Genomic DNA, 24,235 nt, shown 5'->3' with positions numbered 1-24,235 from the left:
CTCAGGTATGCCCATATTCTGGAAGTTAACATTAAGAAATAAAGTTAGGAAGCCATTGGGAGAAATCATAGAGATCATTAGATAGAATATCATTAGTTTTGGTTTATATTACCTCATGGATAATGTCCACTTAATGAGCTTTGGGACATTAGGCAAGGTAACCTCTCTAAGCCCCATGGGCTTATCTGTAAAATGGAGTTCCAGATGGTACTACTCTCAGATGGTTGCCATGAAAATTAAAACACAGTCCATTGCCGACCATTCTTAGTTATAACCCTAAAATCTGGGTCTGACTAGCTTTAGCAGAAAAGGATTTGGAGCAGATAGAGTATATCTCAGATGCTCTAGAAGAGCTGGAGAACTGGACTCAGCTTATACGGCTCTGAAATATAGTTAAGATCATGACAGAACTAGTCTGGAGGGGACAGCTGCATTACCGAGGTGTTGGATGAGAGAGCTTGCATCTCCTGTTCTGGGGCTGTCATCAGTACTGTTCTCACTGCTGCCTTGGAGCTGACTGTTGCTGCTATTGCCTCTTGCAATAATTCTGCTCTGTCCCTGATTCTTTATATCACTGGCTCCTTGTCCAAAATGTCAGACAAGTGATTCTGGGTCATATAGCTGTGCCTTGCAGCAGAGAACTTGGGAAAGAAGTTTGCCATAATATTAGATTTTATGAAGGGATTCAGCCCTGTTATGAGGAGGCCTCTGCTCACCACAAAGACTTAGAAACTGGGGAGTTCTCAAAGCAAAAGAGAGGAGGAGTTCAGAGCTGGGCAGTCTGAAGTCTGACTAACTGCCAGTACTATAAAATGTTAGTACTATGCCTGACATGGGGCAAGTGCCCCAAAAATGGTGGCTTTTATTAATTTATATTTGCTAGTACTTATTTGAGAAAACGGTTTGGGAGATTTCTTCTCCCAGGTCTGATTTTCGAAGCACATAAGCACATTAGGGCTACAGCAATAAAAGTTAAAGGGTGAATATAATTTCTAAGGCTAGAATTTACGTGGAAGTCCAATTAAGTTTACTAGACGCTACCTCCCAACTGTTTTGAAGTAACTCAAAAGTAATTCTGGACTTGTTAGCCAAAATATATAGGCCACCAGTATCCCAGATTGCCACTGAGACTCCACTGCCATTCCTTCGTTGTCTGCCTTTCTGCCTGGTTTCCCATTTACAAGAGTGGTCGGTAATAATGTAGTTTACAGGTCCTGGCCTTAGTGTCAGAAGGCCAGCTTAGTGTCAGCTCTGCCAGTGGCTACCACTGCGATCTGGGGCAGATTATTTAATCCCTCAAACTGTTACCTGTATGTGTGCATTAAAAAAGAATGTTCCCTGGCATAGCTCAGTGGATTGAGTGCGGGCTGGGAACCAAAGTGTCCCAGGTTCGATTCCCAGCCAGGGTACATTCCTGGGTTGCAGGCCATAACCCCCAGCAACCGCACATTGATGTTTCTCTCTCTCTCTCCCTCCCTTCCCTCTCTAAAAATAAATAAATAAAATATTAAAAAAAAAAAGAATGTTCCAAGATTATTGTTGAGGATTTAAATGAAAACATGTGAAAATACCTCACATATAGTGAGTACTACTCTGTAAATATTTCTTTTAAAAACTGAAACAAGAGCCCTGGGAATTGTAGTAGATCAAATTTTACTTTTCTTTCAAAATGTTGAAGAAATCTGTAATAAGTCAATATTTAAGCCAGTGTAATTTAGAGCAGTAGTTTCAGGGTGTTCGTGAAATCACAATACTTTTCTAATAATGCTAACACATTATTTACCTTTTTCCACTTTTATTCTTTTAAGAGTGCAGTTTCCACAGGCTAGTGATGTGTTGTGTGATGTCAGAACAGATAGAATGCAAAAGCAGCTATGAGAATCCAGCTGTCTTTTATTTAGTTTAATATTAAGAAGAATTGCAGAAATGTAAAACAATGCCACTCTTTTCACTGTTTTTCTTTTGTTTTGAAAAATTGCTTTTCTTATGAGAAAGTATTATTTATATTAACATGCTATGGTGTTTATTATTTTAAAAAGAATTAATAAACATTTTAAAATTCCTGTTTTAATTTCTATTTTGGCAACTATTGGTAGATGTAACCTACATAAACAAAAGCTCTTTGAGGAGCTCAGTTTTTAAAGCTATTAAGGTATTTTGAAACCAAAGAGTTTAAGAACTGCAGTATTAGCAGAAAGTCCCATGTTTTCCATTATAGGAAAGCAATACTTGACTAATTTGTTGGAGACAGTTGAGTAAACCTTTGCTTAAGTATGTGGACTTGGAATGGTTTTCAAGAATCATTAAAGTTTGCCTAACAAAAATATACATGCACACAGAAAAATGAAGTGAGTTATTACAGAATTTATATAGAAGTAGAAAATTAATAAAGATTCTTTTGGATGAAGAAATATGATCAGTTAGCCTAACACACTGGAAGATGATTTGGAAGAATTGTGGTCAAGTGGAAAGATTACTGAACTAGGAATAAGTCCTGTTTTGTGTTCTGTTCCTGGCTCCTTGATTCAGTAACTGTTGTCAATTAAGTAAGCTTTTCAGTGTTCTGAACTTGTTTTCAGGTGAAGAATGGAAATAAATAATTTATACCCTACTCTTTCTTTTATTCATTCAACGAATATTTATCACTACATACTATGCTCTATTTTAAGTTATTACAGAAATAGTGGTAAAATATGCAATGTTCCTGCCTCAGAAAAGTAACAATTTAATGAGAGAAGAAGGGAGAAATAAGTATATAAGTATATAAACATTTGTAAATTGTGATAAGTACTAGGAAGGAATCAAATAATATAAAATGAAAGAGAAAAATGCTACAGACCTATTTACATAGGACCAATAGAGAAGGCTTCTCAAAGACCAGATGTTTGAGAAGGAGCAAGGGACTAGCTTTCAGCAAACAGAGTTGTGCATGCAAAGGCCTGATGTGTGCCTGAAGTGTGGTATGCATGAAGAATGGTAGAACAAAGTGAAGTTGGAGAAGTAGGCAATGGCTAGGTCATCTAGGGCCTTATAGGCCATGGAAAGAAGCCTGCATTTTAAATGTGTGCAGGGATCAAATGTATTCAAGCTGAGGAAACTAACTGTAAGGGATTGATTATTTGACCAGCCTAGGATGTTAGTGAATACAGCTTAAATTCATTGAGGTGGTTGTGATGGAGAATGAGCACTACTACTCACAACTGTCCCTGGTTGATGCTCCCAGGGACAGACTAATGATTTAGAGAGTGATTTTAGTTTAGTATTAAAGTGCTTAAGTTCTTGCCCTGGCTGGGTAACTCAGCTGGTTGGAGAGTCATCCCAGTAGGCCAAGGTTATGGGTTCAATCCCCAGTCAGGGCACATAAAAGAATCAACCAATGAATGTATAAATAAATGGAACAACAAGTTGATGTCTGTCTCTCTCCTGCACTACTACTCCTCTCCCTCTAAAATCACTAAATTAAAAATAAATAAATAAAATGTGTAGTTTCTTGCTAAATTTTCTTAGTAGGTTTTTTAATTTACAGTTATACCTCGATACTCATCTTCAGAACTCGTCAAACCCTGTACTCATAGCATTTTGATGAGAAAAAAAATGTTTTAGCACTCAGTGCTTACTTGCCACTCGGTGCCCCTCTCTCGTGATGAAACAGAGGTCTGAAGTGTCAGTCTCATGGTAGCTCGAAAACAGTCGGGTACTTGTTGGTTTTGACACTGGTCACGAGTTCTGGAATGAATTGGTGACGAGTACCGTGGTACTACTGTACTTAACAAATATGTATTAAATAACTAAGTTCATACAGATTTTTCTTCTAATTACATCTTTGTTCATTTTAGTGCCCTTCTTTTTAATGAAGTAAAATATATTACCACCCTGGAAGACCTTCAGAATATAGAAAATGCTCTGAAAGGAAAAGCAAACATTGCATTTTCATATGTAAGAGCCATTGGCACACCAGGTATTTATTAACTTTTACTTTAATCTTTGCTGTGTCTGTACTCGTGTGAATATATTGAAGACTTAAAATAGTGTATTTTGACCACAATCTTAATATTTTAAAATAAATTTAAAGCATCTTTACTGTTATGTTTTCTGTTTTTAATTGGCAGCATAGCATAGCGGTTGAATTGAACTCTGGAGCCAGACTGCCTAGATTAGACCCCTTGCTCCATCAGTTACTTATAGTATGACCTTGGACAGCTTACTTAGCCTGTTTCTTATTCACTAAGATGATAGAAAAAAAATGTGCCTACCTCTTAGTGTTATTGTAAGGACCAGATGAGCTTGAATAATTAAAATAGTTTCTGGCATGTAATAGGTACTCTGTGTTAGCTGTTACTATTTTTTATTTCTTTATAGCCCTCATGGTACCTGTGATAGTAGTTTATGGCATTTTGGTAAATGTCGTTGACTGACTAGCTTTCTTTTTAGGTATTTTGGTATTTGCTGTTTATGAGATATTTTTCAAAATCTAAATTTGACAGAATCAATTTGTAAGTACAGAATAGGCATTGTGTTTGATTTAACCTGGATTGTGTTTAGGCCAAATGGGCAGGGGAGCGATTATAAAGATTGACTGGAATTTAAGCTGAGTTAAGAGAAAAGAGAGGATTCGAGGGGATGACTGACAGTGAAAAGTGGGTAACATTATAGGTCCTGGAGGGTTAGAGTTATGTACTAGACTGAGTGACCTAGTCAGGTGGAGAGATGGGGGTGGGGAGGACGATGCTACACATTGAAATTATGGAGGAGTTTGCAGTAATTGTTAATTAAAGGCCTGCAGTGGGACTGGAGCAGTGAATGGTCAAGGTAGGATTAAAGAAATATCATTAGAGTCTATAGATAAGGCCAGGGATTTTGAAAGGATCATCTATGGGGATAATAAAATCGCCAAGGATTGTGATAGTATTGGGGAAAGTGACAGTGTGACAGAAGCTAAAATCTTTTTGTAATGAGAGGGAGTGACCCTGGCTGGGGAGGTACATGACTCCAGCAAGGCAGCGTGGTGAGTGGAATAATCTGATGATATGTGATATAAGTGGTAGAAGATTAGGTAGTGGAGGGGAAGGTAACTGCCCGGAAAGGATAGTGAGGAAAAAAGAAAATGAAATATGAAAAGGAAGAAATCTTCATAGAAGCACTTCAAGAAAATTTCCCAGAACAGAAGGATTCAAGCTTCCAAATAGAAAGAACCCATTGAGTGCCAGCATAGTGGATGAATGTAGATCCACACCAAAGCATCTCATTTTGAAATTGCAGAATATTGGGAACAAAAATTATTCTCAAATATTCCAGAAAGAAAAAGGTTGCAGTTAAAGGATCAAGAATCAGAATGGCATTGGACTTCTCAATTGCAGCCCTAAAAACTGAAATTCTCAGGAAAATGACCCAAACCTCGAATTCTATAAGCAGACAACTATAGTTAGTTATATGAAAGTAGAATAAAGATACTTCCAGAAGTGCAAACTTGCAAAAAATGTGTATTCCATATTCCTCTCATAGGAAGTGCTAGAGAATGGGAATAAGGGGGAAATTTAGTCAAGAAGATATGGGTAACAGGCCAGTGGAGCTAATACATGAGAGAGAGTAAGAGATCCCTGGGATGATGATGAAGTGAATTCTTAGGATGAAAGTTGCATAGCAGGTCAGATAGCAATAGTCTATACAGGACATTTTTGCAGAAGAGGGAATAGATGGTATACTCGACATATTTGAAGTTTTAAGAAGGTTAGACAGTTGTGCAAGAATTTAGGAATAAATTAGTAAGAAATGCATACAAAAATAAAGAAAACGATAGGTATAACTATAGGAAAACAAGTTCAGTAAAGGAAGAGTATTCATTTTGTACTGTATGGCTCATTTGTAAATAGTATTTACTGACTCATAACAATATAAATACTGCCTATTGATTTAACAAAAGTTAGAACTCTTGAGAAAATTGAGGGGATAGAAATGTGAACATTTGTGGAGTTTTAGAAAAAAGAGCTAATTTATCATCTTGCCCTGTGGGAAGTCAGTAGATAAGACTAACAAAAAAAATTAGAAAATAAGAATATAACAATGTAAGTTAGAGACTTAGAGGTAAATACCTAAAGAAACAATAAAAGAGTTGAAAGTAGTTGTTTGTCCCTTGGAAATTGGAAATAGGGTGGAAGGTAGAGAAACTCTTTTTCTTAACGTGCCTGAGGAATGATAGTTGTCTCTTTAAACTATATTCAAGAATAAGTTTGATTACAAAAAACAACTAAGCAAGAAACAATACACAAATATGTAACATGTAAAAGTTGTATGGTGGATTCATATTCTCTTCCCGTCTACTAGGAAGAAGCTATCACAGATTTTTCATGTTACATTGTCAAGTATAACTCTTTTTATGCTTCGTAATTCTCCTCTTACTTTGAATAGAGTAAGCTTTTCATAATTTCTTTAATTGCTTGCATTTTTCCAACTGGGATCCCTACAAAGGATTTTTCTTTAAGTGGAATAGAGCATAAAAGGATGTAGGGCAATCTAGAGAATAGAAATTTATGTAGAGTCACACAAACTAACTCCTCCTCTCTCCCAACTCTCTTACCTCTTCTTCAGAGCACAGGGCAGTCATGGAAGCTGCTTTTGTGTATGGGAACACATACCAATTTGTCTTAACCACAGAAATTGCCCTTTTGGAAAGTATTGGGTATGTATAAGTGGCATATGTCAACAATTTTAAGTTTATTTATTTCACAGTAGTTATTTATCATTTCCATTATACTCTCACAGTGTGGACTTGTCTAAGAGAAATTGTAAGCAGATGTGAACATATAAATGAAACCTGAAATCACCTTCATTACTATTATCCACTGTACTACTGTCTGAAAATGAATTTAAATATGCAGAAGTGATGTTAGATTTAGGTGAATGAAGACAATATGGATAAGACACAAGATGTGATCCTATGAGTGTCCAAGTGTATTCAGGAATAGATTGCCCTCAGTGATGAGATAGGTGATAACAGCTTTCATAATTAAGCTCCACAAATTCTTTCTGAGAATTCTATAAGGTACTTTCACATAATCTTAAGTATATTTAAGTACAGTTTTTGAATGGAATGTTTTAGATGTTTACTTTTTTGTCTACTTCCTAGCTTACAATTTTAAGTAGAGGCCTTCTTTTGACTGTTGTCTGGGTAACATAGGGTTAAGTTTTTCCTTTTAGTATTTAGGGACACAAGGAATAGCCAATGCATTTTAAAGACTTTAAAATATTCTGTTTGGCTTTAAAATGTTCTTGAGGAAAATTAATCCAAAGCAGGGCCAAACGGTGATCATGTGACCTTTTTATACCATGCTAGTTTTTGAGTCTCTTGCCGATGGTTTTCTTAGAAAATAGTAATTATTTCATATACCACACACAAGTAATTAAGTCCCAGACATTTTACAACTCTCTAAACTCAGAGATTAGTGCATAAAAAACTGATAAAGTTAAATGGTGTAAGGGGGTGGGGACTGGGTTGGCAGAAAATAAAGTTCCTGCACAGAGAAGTGGTGTGTTTATTGCTGTCTGTATGACAGCCAGCATTCCTTTTCCACTCGTCTCTTCTTATTGAACTGTCGTTCTGTGGGTTCCCTTGTCAATGAGTTAAATAATACCTTGACGCATGTCTACTATTCATAAGAATCAAGGTTTTTAACAATTTGAGATTTATGCTGATAATATCATAAACCTTTACTGTGAGTAGTCATTGAGTCTCAAGCTACAGTAAGCAGTCATTTATCCAGCTGCTTGGCTACTCCCAGCTGCCAGTTTCCCATCCTGGAATAGGGAAAGCCTTGTTATTCTCCACCCCATGGTGATTCTTTGGTGGCCCCACAGTTTCTGTTAGGGTTAGTTGTTTGTACTTTCTCTTGTGTTACCAGCTTGTTTTTCAGATAATGAATAATTGCAAATAATGGTGACATGCTTAAAACACAGGGGTGGTTATTTATTGGCAGGGTATATATAAGTCCTATTATTTACTTTAAAAATCCTCTTCAGCAAGATATGCTACATATATTTTTTATTCTGACCTATGACTAAACACAGTAATATTCTAAAAGAATATTTGCTTTTCTCCACTTAAAAATGGGAATTAAAAACATAGAGTTATCCCTTTCTGATATACTTTTGAGTATATGAAATATTAGAGATACTTGAATTCTCATTTATTTATGAATAATAAGATGGTGAGGAGTCATACCTGGACCTGATGTGAAGGACTGTGGATTCAGAATACAGTAGCCCAATTACACCACTTCTGTGGTGAAGTAGTTGGCTATAACTTTAGACTGTCTCCTAATGAGGGAGAAGAGAATGCCTTTTTTCGTTCATGTGTTCATTCTTTCATTTAACAAATATTTATTGAATACCTTCTATGTGCTAAGCACTATTCCAGTTGCTGGGGCTGTGACAGTCAATGAGACTAGTGTACCAATTGTTATATAATGTTGGACCTTATTATACTTGAAATTGTATGTTGGTTAAGAAGGGTGTATTTTGACAGGTAGTAAAAGAGGTGACATGCCCTAGAAACACCAGTACTTTCTGCTACCTCCCTATATTCCTTGCTTAAAGAATCTGTGTATAGGCCAAGAAAGGTGTTACTCTCACCCCATACATATCACATTCAATTAAATCAGAGGCAGCCAGCTGACCTAGGGCCAACCAGTCCATCAGTTTATTTGAGCAAATGTGATCGGTCCCCTCTCCAAGAAACTTAGAATTGGGCATAGAAAAATGATCATACAGTGTAGTGGCTCTCTTGCTCACAGGAATGTTTTGCCCATATTGAAGTAAGTGAGAGTTGTCTTTACAAAAGTTGGGAGCTAAAGGGTATTAATGGCAAAATGAAGGTCTCAGAACTCTTGCTGTTCAGATCTCTACATTTATTCTTGGATCCAATTATTTTAGATTTCCCTGTATTGAGTGAGATACTCTTCTAAACTTCCAATAGGTGTTTTTCCTCGTCCCTCTTTTTGGTTTCTGTTATCTATAGCCAAATGATCCCTGATTAAATAACTTTCCAACATTATTTCAGGAGTTGTGATACAACTTCTAGCCTCGGGGAGGTCCTCCTACTCTCAACACTTATCTTTCAATATGTGACTATTTAGGGTCCCCCTCAAAAACTGAAGTACTCTATGCCTTGGCTATACTGTTTCTTTTGTCTGAAATGCCCATTTGTTTTATCTTCTTAGAGAAGTCTTTCTCTCCCTTGCTGCTTTTAATCTCTGTGATCTTCCTGAGTCCTTTCTTTCTCTTCCCCAACTTGAGGCAAAATTAAGTATTTCTTTATTTTTCATAGCACTTTGTTTATTGTAGCACTTATAAACTACATTTTAATTGTTTTACTGAATATATCTCCTTTAGTTTAAGCCCTTCATGGATTTGAATTGTCTTATTCATCTTAATCTTTTGTATTTTAGCACAGGGCCTAGTATACAGTAGGCATTCAGTAAATCTTTGCATGATCATTTATTTGTTTTATTGTTGTTATGTATTTATTTTTGTTTTTTAATTGTTGTTTAAGCACAGTTGTTTCCATTTCTCCCCCAAACTCTCCCCCACCTCCCACACTCAGTCCTACCCTTCTTTGGCTTTGTCCACGTTTCCTTTATATATGTTCTTTCCCCTCTTTTCCTGTTGTCCCTCTCCCCCCTCCTCTGTTTACTGTCAGTTTGTTCTTTATTTCAATGTATTTGGCTGTATTTTTGCTTGCTTGTTTGTTTTGTTGATTAGGTTCCACTTATACGTGAGATCATATGGTATTTGTCTTTTGCTGCCTGGCTTAGTACACTTAGCATAATGCTTTCCAGTTCCATCTATGCTGTCGCAAAGGGTAGGAGCTGCTTCTTTCTTTCTGCTGCGTAGTATTCCATTGTGTAAATGTACCATAGTTTTTTGAGCCACTCATTTACTAATAGGCACTTAGATAGCCTCCAGCACTTGGCTGTTGTAAATTGTGCTGCTATGAACTTTGGGGTGCACACATTCTTTTGAATTGGTGTTTCAGGATTCTTAGGGAATAATCCCAACAGTGGAATTGCAAAGTCAAAAAGCAGTTCCATTTTTAGTTTTTTGAGGAAATTCCATAATGTTTTCCACAGTGTCTGCACCAGTCTGCAATCCTACCAACAGTTCACTAGGGTTCCCTTTTCTCCACAATCTTGTCAGCACTTGTTTGTTGATTTAATGATGGCCATTCTGACCTGTGTGAAGTAGTATCTCATTGTAATTTTAATTTGCATTTCTCTGATGGCTAGTGATGCTGAGTATCTTTTCATATGTCTCTGAACCCTTTTTATGTCCTCCTTGGAGAAGTGTCTGTTCAGGTCCTTTGCCCATTTTTTAACTGGATTGTCTTCCTGGAGTGGAGTCGTGTGAATTCTTTATCTATTTTGGAGATCAAACCTTTGTCCAAGGCAAATATGGGCAAATAAATGTTCCCATACGGTTGGTTCCTTTTTCATTTTGCTGATGTTTTCTTTACCCATGCAGAAGCTTTTTATTTGATAAGACCCTGTTTATTTATCCTTTCCTTTATGTCCCTTGCTGTAGGGGACATATGGGTAAAAATATTGCTACACGGAATATCTGAGATTTTCTTGCCTATATTCTCATCTAGGACTTTTATGGAGTTGCAACTTATATTAAAAGTCTTTTAGCCATCTTGAGTTTATTTTTGTGTATGGTGGAGGTCAAGTTTCATTATTTTGCATGTAGCTGTCCAGATCTCCCAACACCATTTGTTGAAGAGGCTATTTTTGTTTCATTTTATGCTTCTGTCCCCTTTGTCAAATATTAATTGACCATGTAGACATGGGTTTATTTCTGGGCCCTCTATTCTGTTCCATCGATCTATGTGTCTGTGTGTGTTCTTATACCAGTACCAGGCAGTTTTGATTACAGTGGCCTTGTAATATAGTTTGCTACTAGATATTGTGATCCCTCCTACTTTGTTCTTCTTTTTCAAAATTGCTGTGGCTATTTTGGGTCATTTATGGTGATCATTTCTTTAATCATTGAATCTATTAGAAATTGCTTTATAATTAAATTTGAAATCAGTGAACCTTGGAGCTCAGTTTAAGCATGTATCAAGAATTAAAATAACATTTTAAAAATAAAAATTTGAAGTATTTTGCCAAATCCTTCTAATGCCACATAGAGATTTTTAAAAATGCTATTTTAATTTTGGCAAGTCTTACCTACTATAAGTTTATCTTTGAATTCTCATATTGAAGGGAATGCCAAAACTCAAATTATGTACCATATTTGCTGAGTTTTGTAATGTTTCAGATACAAATTCACAAACTCCCACAAAGTGTCACATGGTTTCTATCTTAAGGCATGTGTTGGCTGAAGTTTATTCAAAACAGATTTGGGTTTAAATTAAGCCTAGAAAATTTGTGTTACAGAGCTTTATTTAGCAAATTTCTAGAAAAGAAACTATATTTAAGGATAATCTTATTGTCCTCAAGGTGACAACCTTTTCAAAAAAAATTATGTAGACCTGCCTATATACCTAATTTAGAAGCTACAGTATGAAAGAATTCAGGGAAAAAATTGCTTATGCAACTCATGTGGTTTGTTAAAAATATTACGGTTAAAGGTTTTCTTTAATATTGTTTATCTTTAGCTTAGGTCCATTTTATTTTAATGTTATACTCTTTTAGGCTTTTACTAAAACATTTATTCAAAAACATGAGACTTAAAGAAATTTGTTATGCCTTTCTAGATGGTAGAATGATCACACATTGAACTTCAAGTGGGTCTTCCCCTGATTTTTAATTTGCAGATTGGAGGATATAGAATATGCACATCTCTACTTTTTTCATTGTAAATCAGTCTTGGACTTGACCCACCAATGTAGAAGAACACTAATGGGGCAGCCATTGACTACTCTGAACATTCATCGATTTATTAAGTCAATGGAAGCACCACTGCTGGTATGTGCCTTATTTTAATATATTAGATAATTATATATTAAATTTATTGTTTTAATTTACATATATGCATTTCACTTAGATAGGCTATATATTTTACTTTTTTCTTGGACATATGTCTTGAATTTAGGAGTATTTCCTTATTAAAGGTAGAAGAGATGATAGACTTGTCATAAAATGATCATTTAATGTCTTAAAGTATCATTGTATTAAAACTCAAATATAGCCTTGTGTATTGGAAATATTCTGTGGTGGTTATAATGAACTGTGACTTCTCTGAGCTCACAAAGACTACATCATGGTCAATAAAAGACCTGTTGTGAATATTTTGACTACTGTTTTAAAAGTTGGTAAGTATTGGAAGAATAGCATTTCTGGTGTTCCTTTTTAATTAGTATTAGCCTGGAAGAATTTTGCAGAGACTCAGTGGGTGTTGTTGACCAGCATACTTTTCCCTCTGAAAGTTTGAAGGGTTGTGCTGAGCATGTTTAAAACTTTCAGTAGGCCTTTTCATTCAGTATGTCCTTTTTAAAATAAAAATGGTGCATGTATATTATAAATAATTCAGTGGAGCAAAGTATAAAGAAGAAAATTTAAAGCTATGTAATTCCATCACTCAGAAATGAACTTCAAGGGGACCATCATGGGAAGTCTAAATGCACCATAGAAGGAATGAATAGATTAGTGGCTATATTGTATTGCATATGCTACTTTCTAGTAAGAAGTGTTATATTTAATCTTATTTGAATTTAATAGAAGAAAAAGAAATTTAAAAAATTTATGTGAAACTAGAGGGATTATGGGACTTTTGATAAATCATGTCTTCATTAGAGGACTCAGGAAATATTGTCGTAAGTGTTGTAAATGATTATGAAAAACATTAGGAAATTAAATCATTATTTTTTAAAAACTACATTTTCATTTAAAGTAGAATTGACTCACTCCTTGCTGTAAAGATGAGAAAATTAACTTCATTCATTTATTTCCATCCCAGATCCTCTCACCCTGTTGATGATTATTGTTAGTTTTTTTATTTTTATATTACAAAGGTTTATAATATTTATATTGTGTTTTATAATCATAATTCTCACATTTTAAAAATTGTTGCTTCTGCCCTGACTGGTGTAGCTCAGTGGATTGAGTGGGGGCTGTGAACCAAAGGGCCACCAGTTCGATTCCCAGTCAGGGCACATGCCTAGGTTGCAGACCAGGTCCCCAGTGGGGGCCAGGTGAGAGGCAACCACACATTGATGTTTCTTTCCCTCTCTTTCTCCCTCCCTTCCCCTCTCTCCAAAATAAATAAAATCTTTAAAAGAAATTATTGCTTCTATATTTAAACAGATTCAGGACTCTCCACCCCCAATTTTACTGGCCTCATTCCTGAGTTCTTTGAGTCAGTTGTTGGTTTGGTTTGACTTTCGCTTCAAACAATTTTTTTTTGAACCAGTATATGTCTTTTTCCTTTCTTTCACATAGAGGAGGAACATTTATCTTATTTCAATGGGGAGAATGCCCTATGAATTTGTTTTACTCTCCCATCTCAGCATAGAGCCCTGAAAGAGAGCTATCAGTTCACAGTACAATTAGTTCTTCACTGTTTCTCTCCAGCCTCATTTCCTTTTCTTCCAATATTGAGATATTAAGTATTCTCAGGATTTTTGTCTACTTGCCAGTACTGTTTTTGCTTTTGGGGCAGGATTAGGACTCAGCCCAAGCTTTACTAAAAATCTGTTTTCTTCTTTGGCTACAACATTATGACTTAAAGTTGTGCCCCTTTCTTAAAATTTCTGTTCATGAATTTTTCTCTTGCTGTTTTAAAAAACAATTTCTTTTAGGTAGGTAATGAAGAGTGAGATTCTCTGATCTTATTTCACTTTGTTATACTTACTAGGAATTATGTAATTGTAGTTTTAAAATCAGTGCCCATTTGGGGAGCCAAGCTGAAAATGTACACCTTGGTGTCAGACTAGAAAGGTTTGGCAGTCCAAGAAACACAGAATAGTGGACTCAGGGTTCCTCAAGAGCCTCAGAAAAAGATCTTCCAGTCTTCTGCTGGGAGATAGAAGTCTGGCTGCTAGCATTCTGAGAACTGAGTGGGAAGGGGATTGGGGAGCAACTCAGCATTTGATTACTTAATTCCCCTGCTTTTGGCATGCTGTTCACACTGTCAGCTGTTTCTGAAGTCCCCCCAGATTTCTCCTGGTATGAGGGAGGGACAGTTGGCTATGCTTATGGAGTTGGGGAGGGGAAACTAGGGATGTAACTGCTCCTCCAAAGCTTTTACTTATTCCTCCTTTTAAAAAAGACTTTCTGCCATTCCTCCTCCATTATTTCTTTTCCAGTTCCAGAGATACCAGGCACTGACAGTTCCTGAACAATTTTAGGATTTATTCTGCAGTTAAAATCAAATTGTTTCTTAGCTTTCTTTCATGGCTTAGAGTTTTGTTTTGTAGTCAGTTATCCTGTTTTCCAGCATCGAAAATTTAACTGCCTTTTCTGTTTTCATTTATTTACATATGTAGGTATATGTCTTCTAAAAAATCCTACTGCTGTAGTTTTCCTGGGATTTCTGGAGGCAGTGAAATTAGATGTGTGTGTTCAAGCCGCTGTCTTAACTCAGATGTTCCTCATTGTTCTGTAATGTATCATTATATGTTAAATTCTAATATGAAAGAATGTTTCTTAGTTATCTGTTCTATTTGAAAACTATCTCTTTATCAGTATCCCACTTTTATTTATTGATTTTTTTCTTTATAATATGTTTATTCCTTATGGTTGCAATTTTATGATTAATGCCTAATAAAATTTGTTAGTTTTATAGTTCTTAAACTGTATAGGTATACTGGAAGCATTAAGCTTAGAAATCATGAGGCCGTTTCTGGTAATGTTGGATTTATTTCACAGACTTATACTTATATTCATGACTACAAAATTATCAGGGTTTAAATCCAAATGTTGGAATAGTATTATCACATTTTGTTCTTTTTAAAAATGAAGACTGAAGTTGCTGAAGATCCTCAACAAGTTTCAACTGTTCATCTACAACTAGGACTACCGCTGGTTTTTATTGTCAGTCAACAAGGTACATATGAAGCTGACAGAAGAACGGCAGAATGGGTTGCTTGGCGTCTTCTGGGAAAAGCAGGAGTTCTACTCTTGTTAAGGTATCTTAAATGGGAGGGAAGTGGGGATGGATGGGTGGGTGGGCTGGAATGGGAGTAAAAGGCAGAAAACTGTACTTGAACAATGATTAAAATTAAAAAAAAGGTATCTTAAACATGAAATATTTACTATATTTAGTAAAACATTAATATTTCTCATATTTAAATGTAGTAATATGTTCACTTGTAAATAAACTGAAATCTAACAGAACAAGTTGCTGAGCTAAAGTCTGTATTTTCAGCTTGTTTAAAATTTAGACCTTAAAATTTTTTTAAATGAAGGTAGAGACCAGAAAATTGGTCTGTATTTATGTGTAACATTTCTGACTCACAAAATTTTAACCTTTTTTTCATAAACTTTTTTGTTTTTTAGTATGAGAACTTAACAGTTGTTTTTTAGATTGACATCCTGGATAACTATTATCCTTCAGATTAGCAACATAAAACTTTTATTTCCATTTTGAAAAAGGGACTCTTTGGAAGTGGACATTCCTCAGCAAGCTAATGTGGTCCTCAAAAGAGAAGAGGTTAGTCATTTCATGTATTGGTCTACAATGTCTGCTTACTTAAAGAAAGTTAATACATGGGATCATACAGTAATATATACTTATTATAGAAAAATTCTGTAAATTCTCACTAGTCAAACATAATTGCTGTTAACATTTTGGTTGTATTTTCATTTGTCTTTTTTCCCATATTCATATGATTATTCATATGTAGTATATGAATATATATACACACATACACACTCACTGATTATTGTGCTAATGCCTGCCTTTGTATACTGCTTGAACATCACTGATTTCTTCCTTTTGGCTAAATATTTAGAAGTGAAATTTTTAAGGCTTTTAAAATACATTGTCAAATTGCCCTCCAGAAGGGTCGTACTTTCACTGATAGGGTTTGGAATTCCTTGTTTCTCATACATTTTTACCAACACTGAGCATAAATCTAAAAAAAAAAAAATCACACAAAACCTTTTTTAATAGGCAAAGAAAGTTCTTGTTTTTAATTTGCATGTGTTTGATTATTAGTGAGGCTGAACTTTTGAAGATTTATTGGCCATTTATTTTTAATTTGTACATTTCTATTAATGTGTCTTTTCTCTTAAATCTTTAAAATTTTTTTCATAGTTATTAAGAACTCTTTAACTCTGAAAATCTAAATATTATATACTTATGCTAAAAAATTGATTGATATGTTTACAAACTGCCAGACAATTTAAACTTAAGTTCTCTTGCCTATGTGTATGGCAGAAATGCTAGGAAAAAGACTTGGATTTTATTTCTTTTAGTTCTGGGACCAGATAGATGAATCAACTTTTTCAAGCTCAGTTTTCTCATTTTGGAATAGTCATAATAGTCATTGCATCTATGCAGTATTCAAATAATTTTAATTGGCTCTGTTTGCAATTAAAGTGTATATATTACTATTTTATATTGAAGTAGAATTTACTGTTATGTGTGAAATGTTTCAGATCCAGTATAATTGTGAAAAGAAGCAAGTGAGACAGTCTTTTTTATTTTATTTTTAAATTACAGTTTACATTCAATATTATTTTGTATTAGTTTCAGGTGTACAGAGTAGTGGTTAGACAATCATGTCCTTTATAAAGTGTTCCCTCAGTATTTCAAGTACCCACCTGGCACTGTACATAGTTATTACAATATGATTGACTGTATTCCCTAAGCTGTACTTTACATCCATATGACTGTTTTGTAACTACCAATTTGTAGTTCAACCTTTTACAACCAGCCCTTAATCCCTCTCCTGTCTGGCAAGCAAGACTTTCAGTTTCTCTTTTTTTGCTATCTTTTTCAGCAATGTACACTGTCTTTATGTAAAGTATGCTTTGGATATTTTTCATAGTGACCACGGTGATAATTTTCTTTTTTTGTTTTATTTAGTTTAAAACTGTAACTCAATGATTTAATTTTATTTTAGTATCAACAAGTAAAATATTTTTATATTAAAATGCTTCATTCTAGTTTAGTTATGTTTTTTTAAAAATTATTTGTAGGGAATGCCAGTGGAATTTTTGGTGTTACATGATGTTGATTTAGTAATATCTCATGTAGAAAATAATATGGACATTGAGGAAACAGGAGAAGATGAAGATGATGACGTGGAAGGTCCAGATATGGGTAATATGTTTTGTGATGCTCACCTCACCCATTCCTGCCCAGCACCCACTAAGTCAGTGAAATTTCAATGAATTAACTTGCTTATTTAATGAATCCATATTCAAGATTATGAAGAAACTTGAAGAAATTTATTTTGAATTACATTTTATCACGTTGATTAGGTGAAAAGATGTAAGGATGCCTTGCCCTCAAGATATCCCTCCTGAATTTTTATCCACCACATGTGGATGTGGGACGTTTCCTCCCCTCCTACCAGTCTGGACAGATGTGGCTTCTTTAATTCCGTAGTTGTTACACTTCCACTCAGAACTCAATTTCTGATGGTTCTGAGTGATGGTTGTTCTATATTTTAGTTGTAATTTTGATGTGGTTGTGCGAGATGAGCTGTGTTTACCTATGCTGCCATCTTGACCAGAAGTCCTCAAATTTTTCTCACTTAGTTTTATTTTCTTTTAGTATTCACCTAGTGTCAATTCTTCTAGGAAGATTTAATTGTCTCTCTAATCAAGCTAGGTGCTCCTTCATTGTTACCATGCAATCTCTACAAACTTCCAACACAATATTTATGAATTCAAAATATGTTTTTTTACCATATACATGGATGGATGGATGGATGGATGGATGGATGGATGGATGGATGGGTAAATAGATGGATGGATCAGTTGGTGGGTCAGTCTTTCTGTCTATTTAAATTAACAATACGTCTTTACATATTCAGAATTCACCATAACTTGATACACACAGAATAAAATTCAAAATCCTTGGCTCATATGGTCTCTTATGATCCAGCCACTGCTAGCCTAGAATTTTCTCAAACATTTATTCCTTCAGCTTACCTTGTTTCAATTTTGCTTGCCTTTTATACATAGTATATGCTGTTATTTTATGTCTCTGAGCCTTTGCATATGTGTATGTTACTCTTTTTGCCTCAGACATTCTATTCTTGATTCTCTACCTAGAAGACTTTGGATCTCCTAATCTAACTCCCCCTGTTATAATCTTTTATTGTATTTTTTTCCCTTCTGAAACTGATCACAACTTATAATTATATATATTTATTCAGTAATATCATTTAAGCAGGTTATTTATTGTCTGACTTTTCTGTAGATAAGAGCTCCATATTGTCATAGACTATATCCATCTTGTTTACTATTTCCTCTAGTGTCTATCACAGTGCTTGTCCTATAGTGAAAGCTAAATAAACACAACCTTTTGAGTCAGGAAGCATCTCAGAGTCATTTAGGATAAGAAGCCAGGGAACTATAAAGTTGTCTAAACATCATGCATTTTTTAAAATATCTTTTATTGATTATGCTATTACAGTTGTCCCATTACCCCCCTTCATTCCCCTCCACCCTGCATACCCTCTCCCACCCCTATTCTCCCCCTTTAGTTCATGTCCATGTGTCATAAGCTCTTTAGATTCTACATTTCCCATGCTATTCTTACCCTCCCCCTGTCTATTTTCTACCTACCATCTATGCTACTTATTCTCCGTACCTTTTCCCCCTCTCTCTTCCTCCCACTCCCCTGTAGCTAACCCTCCATGTGTTCTCCATTTCTGTTGGTCTGTTCCTGTTCTAGTTGTTTGCTTAGCTTCTTTTTGGTTTTGTTTTAGGCGTAGTTGTTAATTATGAGTTTGCTGTCATTTTACTATACATGTTTTTTTATCTCCTTTTTCTTGGATAAGTTCTCTTTAACATTTCATATAATAAGGGCTTGGTGACGATGAACTCCTTTAACTTGACCTTATCTGAGAAGCACTTTATCTCCCCTTCCATTCTAAATGAAAGCTTTGCTGGGTAGAGCAACCTGGGATGTAGGTCCTTGCCTTTCATGATTTGGAATATTTCTTTCCAGCCCCTTCTTGCCTGCAAGATCTCTTTTGAGAAATCAGCTGACAGTCTGATGGGAACTCCTTTGTAGGTTACTATCTCCTTATCTCTTGCTGCTTCTAGGATTCTCTCCTTCATTTTTACCTTGGGTAATGTAATTATGATGTGCCTTGGTGTGTTCCTCCTTGGGTCCAACTTCTTTGGGACTCTCTGAGCTTCCTGGACTTCCTGGAAGTCTGTTTCCTTTGCCAGATTGGGGAAGTTCTCCTTTATTATTTGTTCAGATAACTTTTCCACTTGTTTCTCTTCCTCTTCTCCTTCTGGTACCCCTATAATTCAAATGTTGGAACATTTAAAGATATCCTGGAGGTTCCTGAGCTTCTCCTCGTTTTTTTTAATTCTTATTTCTCCATTCTTTTCTGTTTGGTTGTTTCTTTCTTCCTTCTGATCCACTCTATTGTTTTGAGTCCCAGTTTCCCTCCCATCACTATTGGTCCCGTGTGCATTTTCCTTCATTTCCCTTGTCATAGCCTGCATTTGTTCATTTAATTTGTGACCAAAATCAACCAATTCTGCCAACATCTTGATCACCAGTGCTTTGAACTGTGCATCTGATAGGTTGGCTATCTTTGTCACTTAAAAGTATTGAATGTGGGGCTTTCGATTCTGTTTGAGCCATCTCCCTCTTCCCCCCTTTGGTCTGGTCGCATCTTTTACATATGAGGGGCGGAGGCTTAGGTGTTCACCAGGGTGGGGCACCCCAGTTGCTGGGTTGTAACATTGTATGTGGGGGCGGGGTTCAAGAGGGAACAGTGGCGCTTCCTCCGCTGTCTGTTGGACCTCAATCCCTTCCACCGCTTCCCCCGAACCAACTGGGCTCCTCTGGTGCCAGTTCCTGTGTGGGTGGGCTTGTGCACCCTGTGGGACTTTCCAATAACCTCTTCTGTGAGGCTGGGAGTCTCTCCCTGTGCCTCAACCCCCACAGGTGTCCTCAATCAATGCCCCAAAGCTCTATTTCCCAGCACTGGGATCCTGGGTTGCATGCAGCGCCTTGCTTCACAATTCCTGCCTCACTAGGTCTGCCAGCTGCCACTTGTGCGCTCAGGGTCCACCCACTGTGGTCTTGCACGCCCCAGATGCCTTATGCGCCCGGTCCCAATGGTCTCTGCTCTCTGAGCCTCGACCCTTGCCCAGCTGCTGGACTCTGCCCCTCCTACCAGCCTGGATGAATGGGTCTATTTTAACTTCTTGGTTGTCTGATTTCCATACAGTTCAATTTTCTGTCAGTTCTGCTTGTTATTCTGTTTCTAAATTGTTGTTGTCCCTATATTGGTTGTGCACAGTGTGTCTACCTATGCCTCCATCTTGGCTGGAAGTCACATCATGCATTTTTAACTAATAAAATAGTGTGAATTCAGAGGTTTTTAATAAAGTATCAAATTTCCATACCTGCAAAAAGAGCTTAAATATTTTAATTGTACATTTGTATATACATTAATTTCTTTTCAAACAATTTAGGAATTCAAGATGATGAAGTGGCAGAAAGTGTTTCCAGAGATAGGAAGAGGCAGTTACCTTTGGAACTCATATTGGAACTAACAGAAGAGACATTTAATGCAACAGTAATGGCTTCTGACAGCATAGTGCTTTTCTATGCTGGTTGTGAGTATGGATCTTTAGGGGAGACTGTACTACATATTAAGAAATTTAAAGTAGGCAAATTTTATTTTTGCATTCTGTATGTTGCACATTGTAAGATGTCATAGCTTTCTTATGTCCCAGGTAGACTGCACATAATGGAACATTTACTTCTAGCTGATTCTGGGGTTGTAAAACTGATTATATATCTGATTTACAAATTGAAGGCTGATGATTAAGTTAGATTTTCAGTTTATTAATTTAGAAAAATTATTGTAATTCAAGCTAATGATTTTAATATATTAACAGTTCTTATAGGTTTATAGGAAATGTATTGCTTTTATTATCAAATAATAGCCATTCAACTATATTCCTTGCAGTATATAAATGCAGAAAATGAGTTGCATTCGGAATCTTCTTAAATGTTTGGAATGATAAATAGCAATTTTGGGAACCCACATAAATCTGTATGTTTCTTATGTATAACTATGGGTGCTTTGGAGATGTGCATGTTGTAATATCTGTTGAATTTTTTTTAATGCAGGGCAAGCAGTATCTATGGCATTTCTGCATTCCTACACTGATTTGGCAGTTAAATTGAAAGGTATTGCGCTGTGATATGCATGCTCATTTTCCTGATTCTAATCTGTTTGTAAAACTGTCATGCTAAAGATGAAGGAAACTGCAAAAATTTCAGGTTATTATGTTTTTGTCTGCAAGGTTAGGTTAATTAGCCATGATCTTTAAAATTGCTTAAAAGCATTCATTTTGATTGTCTTCATGGAACTTTCTTTAGTAGAAAGTACAGAGCCCATGTATTGAGTACTTGCTTCCACATGGTTAATCCATAACCTTTGTAGCTGAATTCAGTCATTCAGTAAGCATTTATTGAGTGCCTACTCTGTGCCAATTACTATTAAACATTATTAAATAAGTACTAAATGTTATTAAATATACATTTTACAGATAAGACCCAGTCTTACAGTCTAATCAAAGACACAGGATCTCAGTGTTCTTGAAGCTATATAGTTGGCTCCTCATGGATCTTTTTATTTTAACTATTCTGTGAAACCTGACCCAGTGGTAGGAAAATAAGAATCCAAGGAATGGGCTTGAACTCAAAATGCCTATGCCACCATCCCAAGAAAGATACAAAAAGCCCTGTTAGTGAGAGAGAGACAGAGAGAGAGAGACAGAGAGAGAGAGAGAGACAGAGACAGAGAGAGACAGAGAGGGAGAGTGGGTTAGGATAATGTTTTGCCATCATTTTAATGTATCATGCTTCATATCTGTAATATGATTTTTTCTTGTTGCTTTTCTGTAAATAGAAGCTATTGTAGTTAAATAGGCTTATTCTTGGCTACTATAGGAATGTATCCACTATTTAGTTTTGGGGGGCACTAGTTTACAGGCAATTTCATTATTTAGTAAGTTCATTATGGGTAGGTAATCCACCTTATACTGAGCTTACTGTACTTAGTATGCTATCTGACATTGCAGAATATCTGATTTTTAATAATTGTTGAATAAACAAATAACCAAATATAGTAGAGCTTCATACATTTTGTTTTATTTAGTGGAAAATGTGTACTGGTGCACAACTTATTTATATATTGGGAACTTTTGTGAACTCAAGAAATTGATTCCAGAAAGTCAACCCTAAATATAACATGTTCTATAGTAATAAAAAAATCAAGGATTTTCAAAATCTTTTTTGAAGCATTTCTCTAACATTTTCCTAATCACATTTGATTCTACTTTTGATTATTTCATTACCCAAGTGAAGAGGTGATTAAGTCTTTAGATACTGTGATTCCTAATTTTTTGTCAAGCAAATCCCATTATTCTCTTTCAGTTTATCCTTGATTTAAGTTTCTTTTTTTAGGTTCTTCAGCCTTATTGGAAAATTATTAGAAGAAAGGAAAGGAAGGGTGATGAAATACAAACCATAGTAAAATAAGTAATTGGATAATGTCCTGAATAATAGAATTATCTCCCCAGCCTATTTGATTAGTTGCAAAAAGACAATGGAAAAATATCCTCTTACCTTCTTCTCTATTAATGATAAAGAGATTATCTGACCTTTCAATGCAGGGACTCTGAGTTGTATGTTTGCAGAATAAAAAAGCATATTACCAACCCAGAACTGATTTCCTTTTTCATTTAGTTCATTCTTAATGAGTAACAATTACTTTAGTAATTAGGTATCAGATAAATAGACTTTTGGAAGTTTAGGGGGCTAATGTAGAAATGTATTAGTATAGGTAGCTATAGTGCTTTGTGTCTGTGTTGAAGCCGAAACTATAACTTTGTAAATTAGGAGAATATTGCACCACTTTGGGCATTTAGTCCTGTATCCTTTCACATTGACTTGGGGAAAAGTCACTTCATTTCTTAATCCAAAACAATGAAAATTGTTTTATACTCAGTCACAAGGTGGCAGCAAATGTCAAGTTTTTATACTATCATAGCATCTGTAGCTAAGAGAATCTTTTTTCCCCCCTTTAAATTAGGATCCCTATTTGAAATTACTGCATTGATAAAATATATGAGATATAATACTTCAGGCATATTAGAGTATTAGAATGTTCCAATTGGAACATGGTTAAATATTGAAACCATTTTATAGGAAAGAAAAATTTTTAATTGCTTAATATAGGTAGCCTTACAGTGTTTAATGACATGTATCAGTATTTTTTCTTCATTTTTAAAGATAACATCAAAGTTTTCCATTTGGACTGCAGGGACAATAACATTTTTAGCCATGGTAGACCTGTTGAGGATGCATATTGAAGGAAAAGAACTGCATTTGTAGCAGCACTATATTCGGTACTTGAGTGACAATATAGAATATGGTACTCTATGTTAACAACTATCACTAGATATTTATTGACTAGATAATTAAATAAAGGGTAAGAGAACTTTGTAGAGAAGTCACTTAGCAGATATAATTTTATAAGGAATAAGGGTTTATCTTTGTATGCTCATACAATATTCAGGTATTAACATATTTTAGTGTAAAATTTAAAATATGTTCATGAAGAAGTATTAGGGTACATTCCAGAAATTTTTATTGTTTACATACTATGTAACCAACATTGTACTAGGCAAAGGAATATAGTGGTGAATATGACAGATTACACCATGCCGTATTATCAAACAGATCGCTAACATTAAATCTAGTGATAAGTTATCACATCTATGTGTATAATTTAGAATCATTTAAAATATAAAAGGAGAGTTTTAGTATTAAAAACTTTTGGTGATAAAAATATCAAAATATTGCATTCACAGTTTTCATCACATGATTAAGTTTTATCCTGAATTGATATATTGTGCAAAGAGTTCTTCTTTGATCTAATATAATATTAAAGTTTCCTTTTATTAGAATTTATTCCTTCCTTTCACAGCTGAATCGTGTGGTGCTTGTTTTATTTGGTTTTTGATCTCTTACCTAATGATACGCATATTTTGGAGAACTTTACATATATTATTATAGA

At 35.2% G+C, this 24,235-nt stretch overlaps 1 protein-coding gene across 1 annotated transcript in view; it reads left to right on the top strand.

Moving 5' to 3' along the window:
• The window catches only part of TXNDC16 (thioredoxin domain containing 16), a 75,353-nt gene that overhangs the window by 21,564 nt on the left and 29,554 nt on the right, over positions 1-24,235 (top strand). The window contains exons 6-13 of the mRNA XM_045823680.1: positions 3,837-3,958; positions 6,586-6,676; positions 11,810-11,960; positions 14,955-15,121; positions 15,588-15,645; positions 17,139-17,262; positions 20,616-20,759; positions 21,280-21,339. Of these exons, the coding sequence (XP_045679636.1) occupies positions 3,837-3,958; positions 6,586-6,676; positions 11,810-11,960; positions 14,955-15,121; positions 15,588-15,645; positions 17,139-17,262; positions 20,616-20,759; positions 21,280-21,339 (917 nt within the window). The remainder of the gene's footprint in view (positions 1-3,836; positions 3,959-6,585; positions 6,677-11,809; positions 11,961-14,954; positions 15,122-15,587; positions 15,646-17,138; positions 17,263-20,615; positions 20,760-21,279; positions 21,340-24,235) is intronic.

The sequence above is a fragment of the Phyllostomus hastatus genome, unplaced genomic scaffold (genome assembly GCF_019186645.2).
Source record: "Phyllostomus hastatus isolate PE091 unplaced genomic scaffold, TTU_PhHast_1.1 phas_scaffold_501, whole genome shotgun sequence".
NCBI classification, from domain to species: domain Eukaryota; kingdom Metazoa; phylum Chordata; class Mammalia; order Chiroptera; family Phyllostomidae; genus Phyllostomus; species Phyllostomus hastatus.
This window is presented reverse-complemented; position numbering and strand designations above follow the sequence as displayed.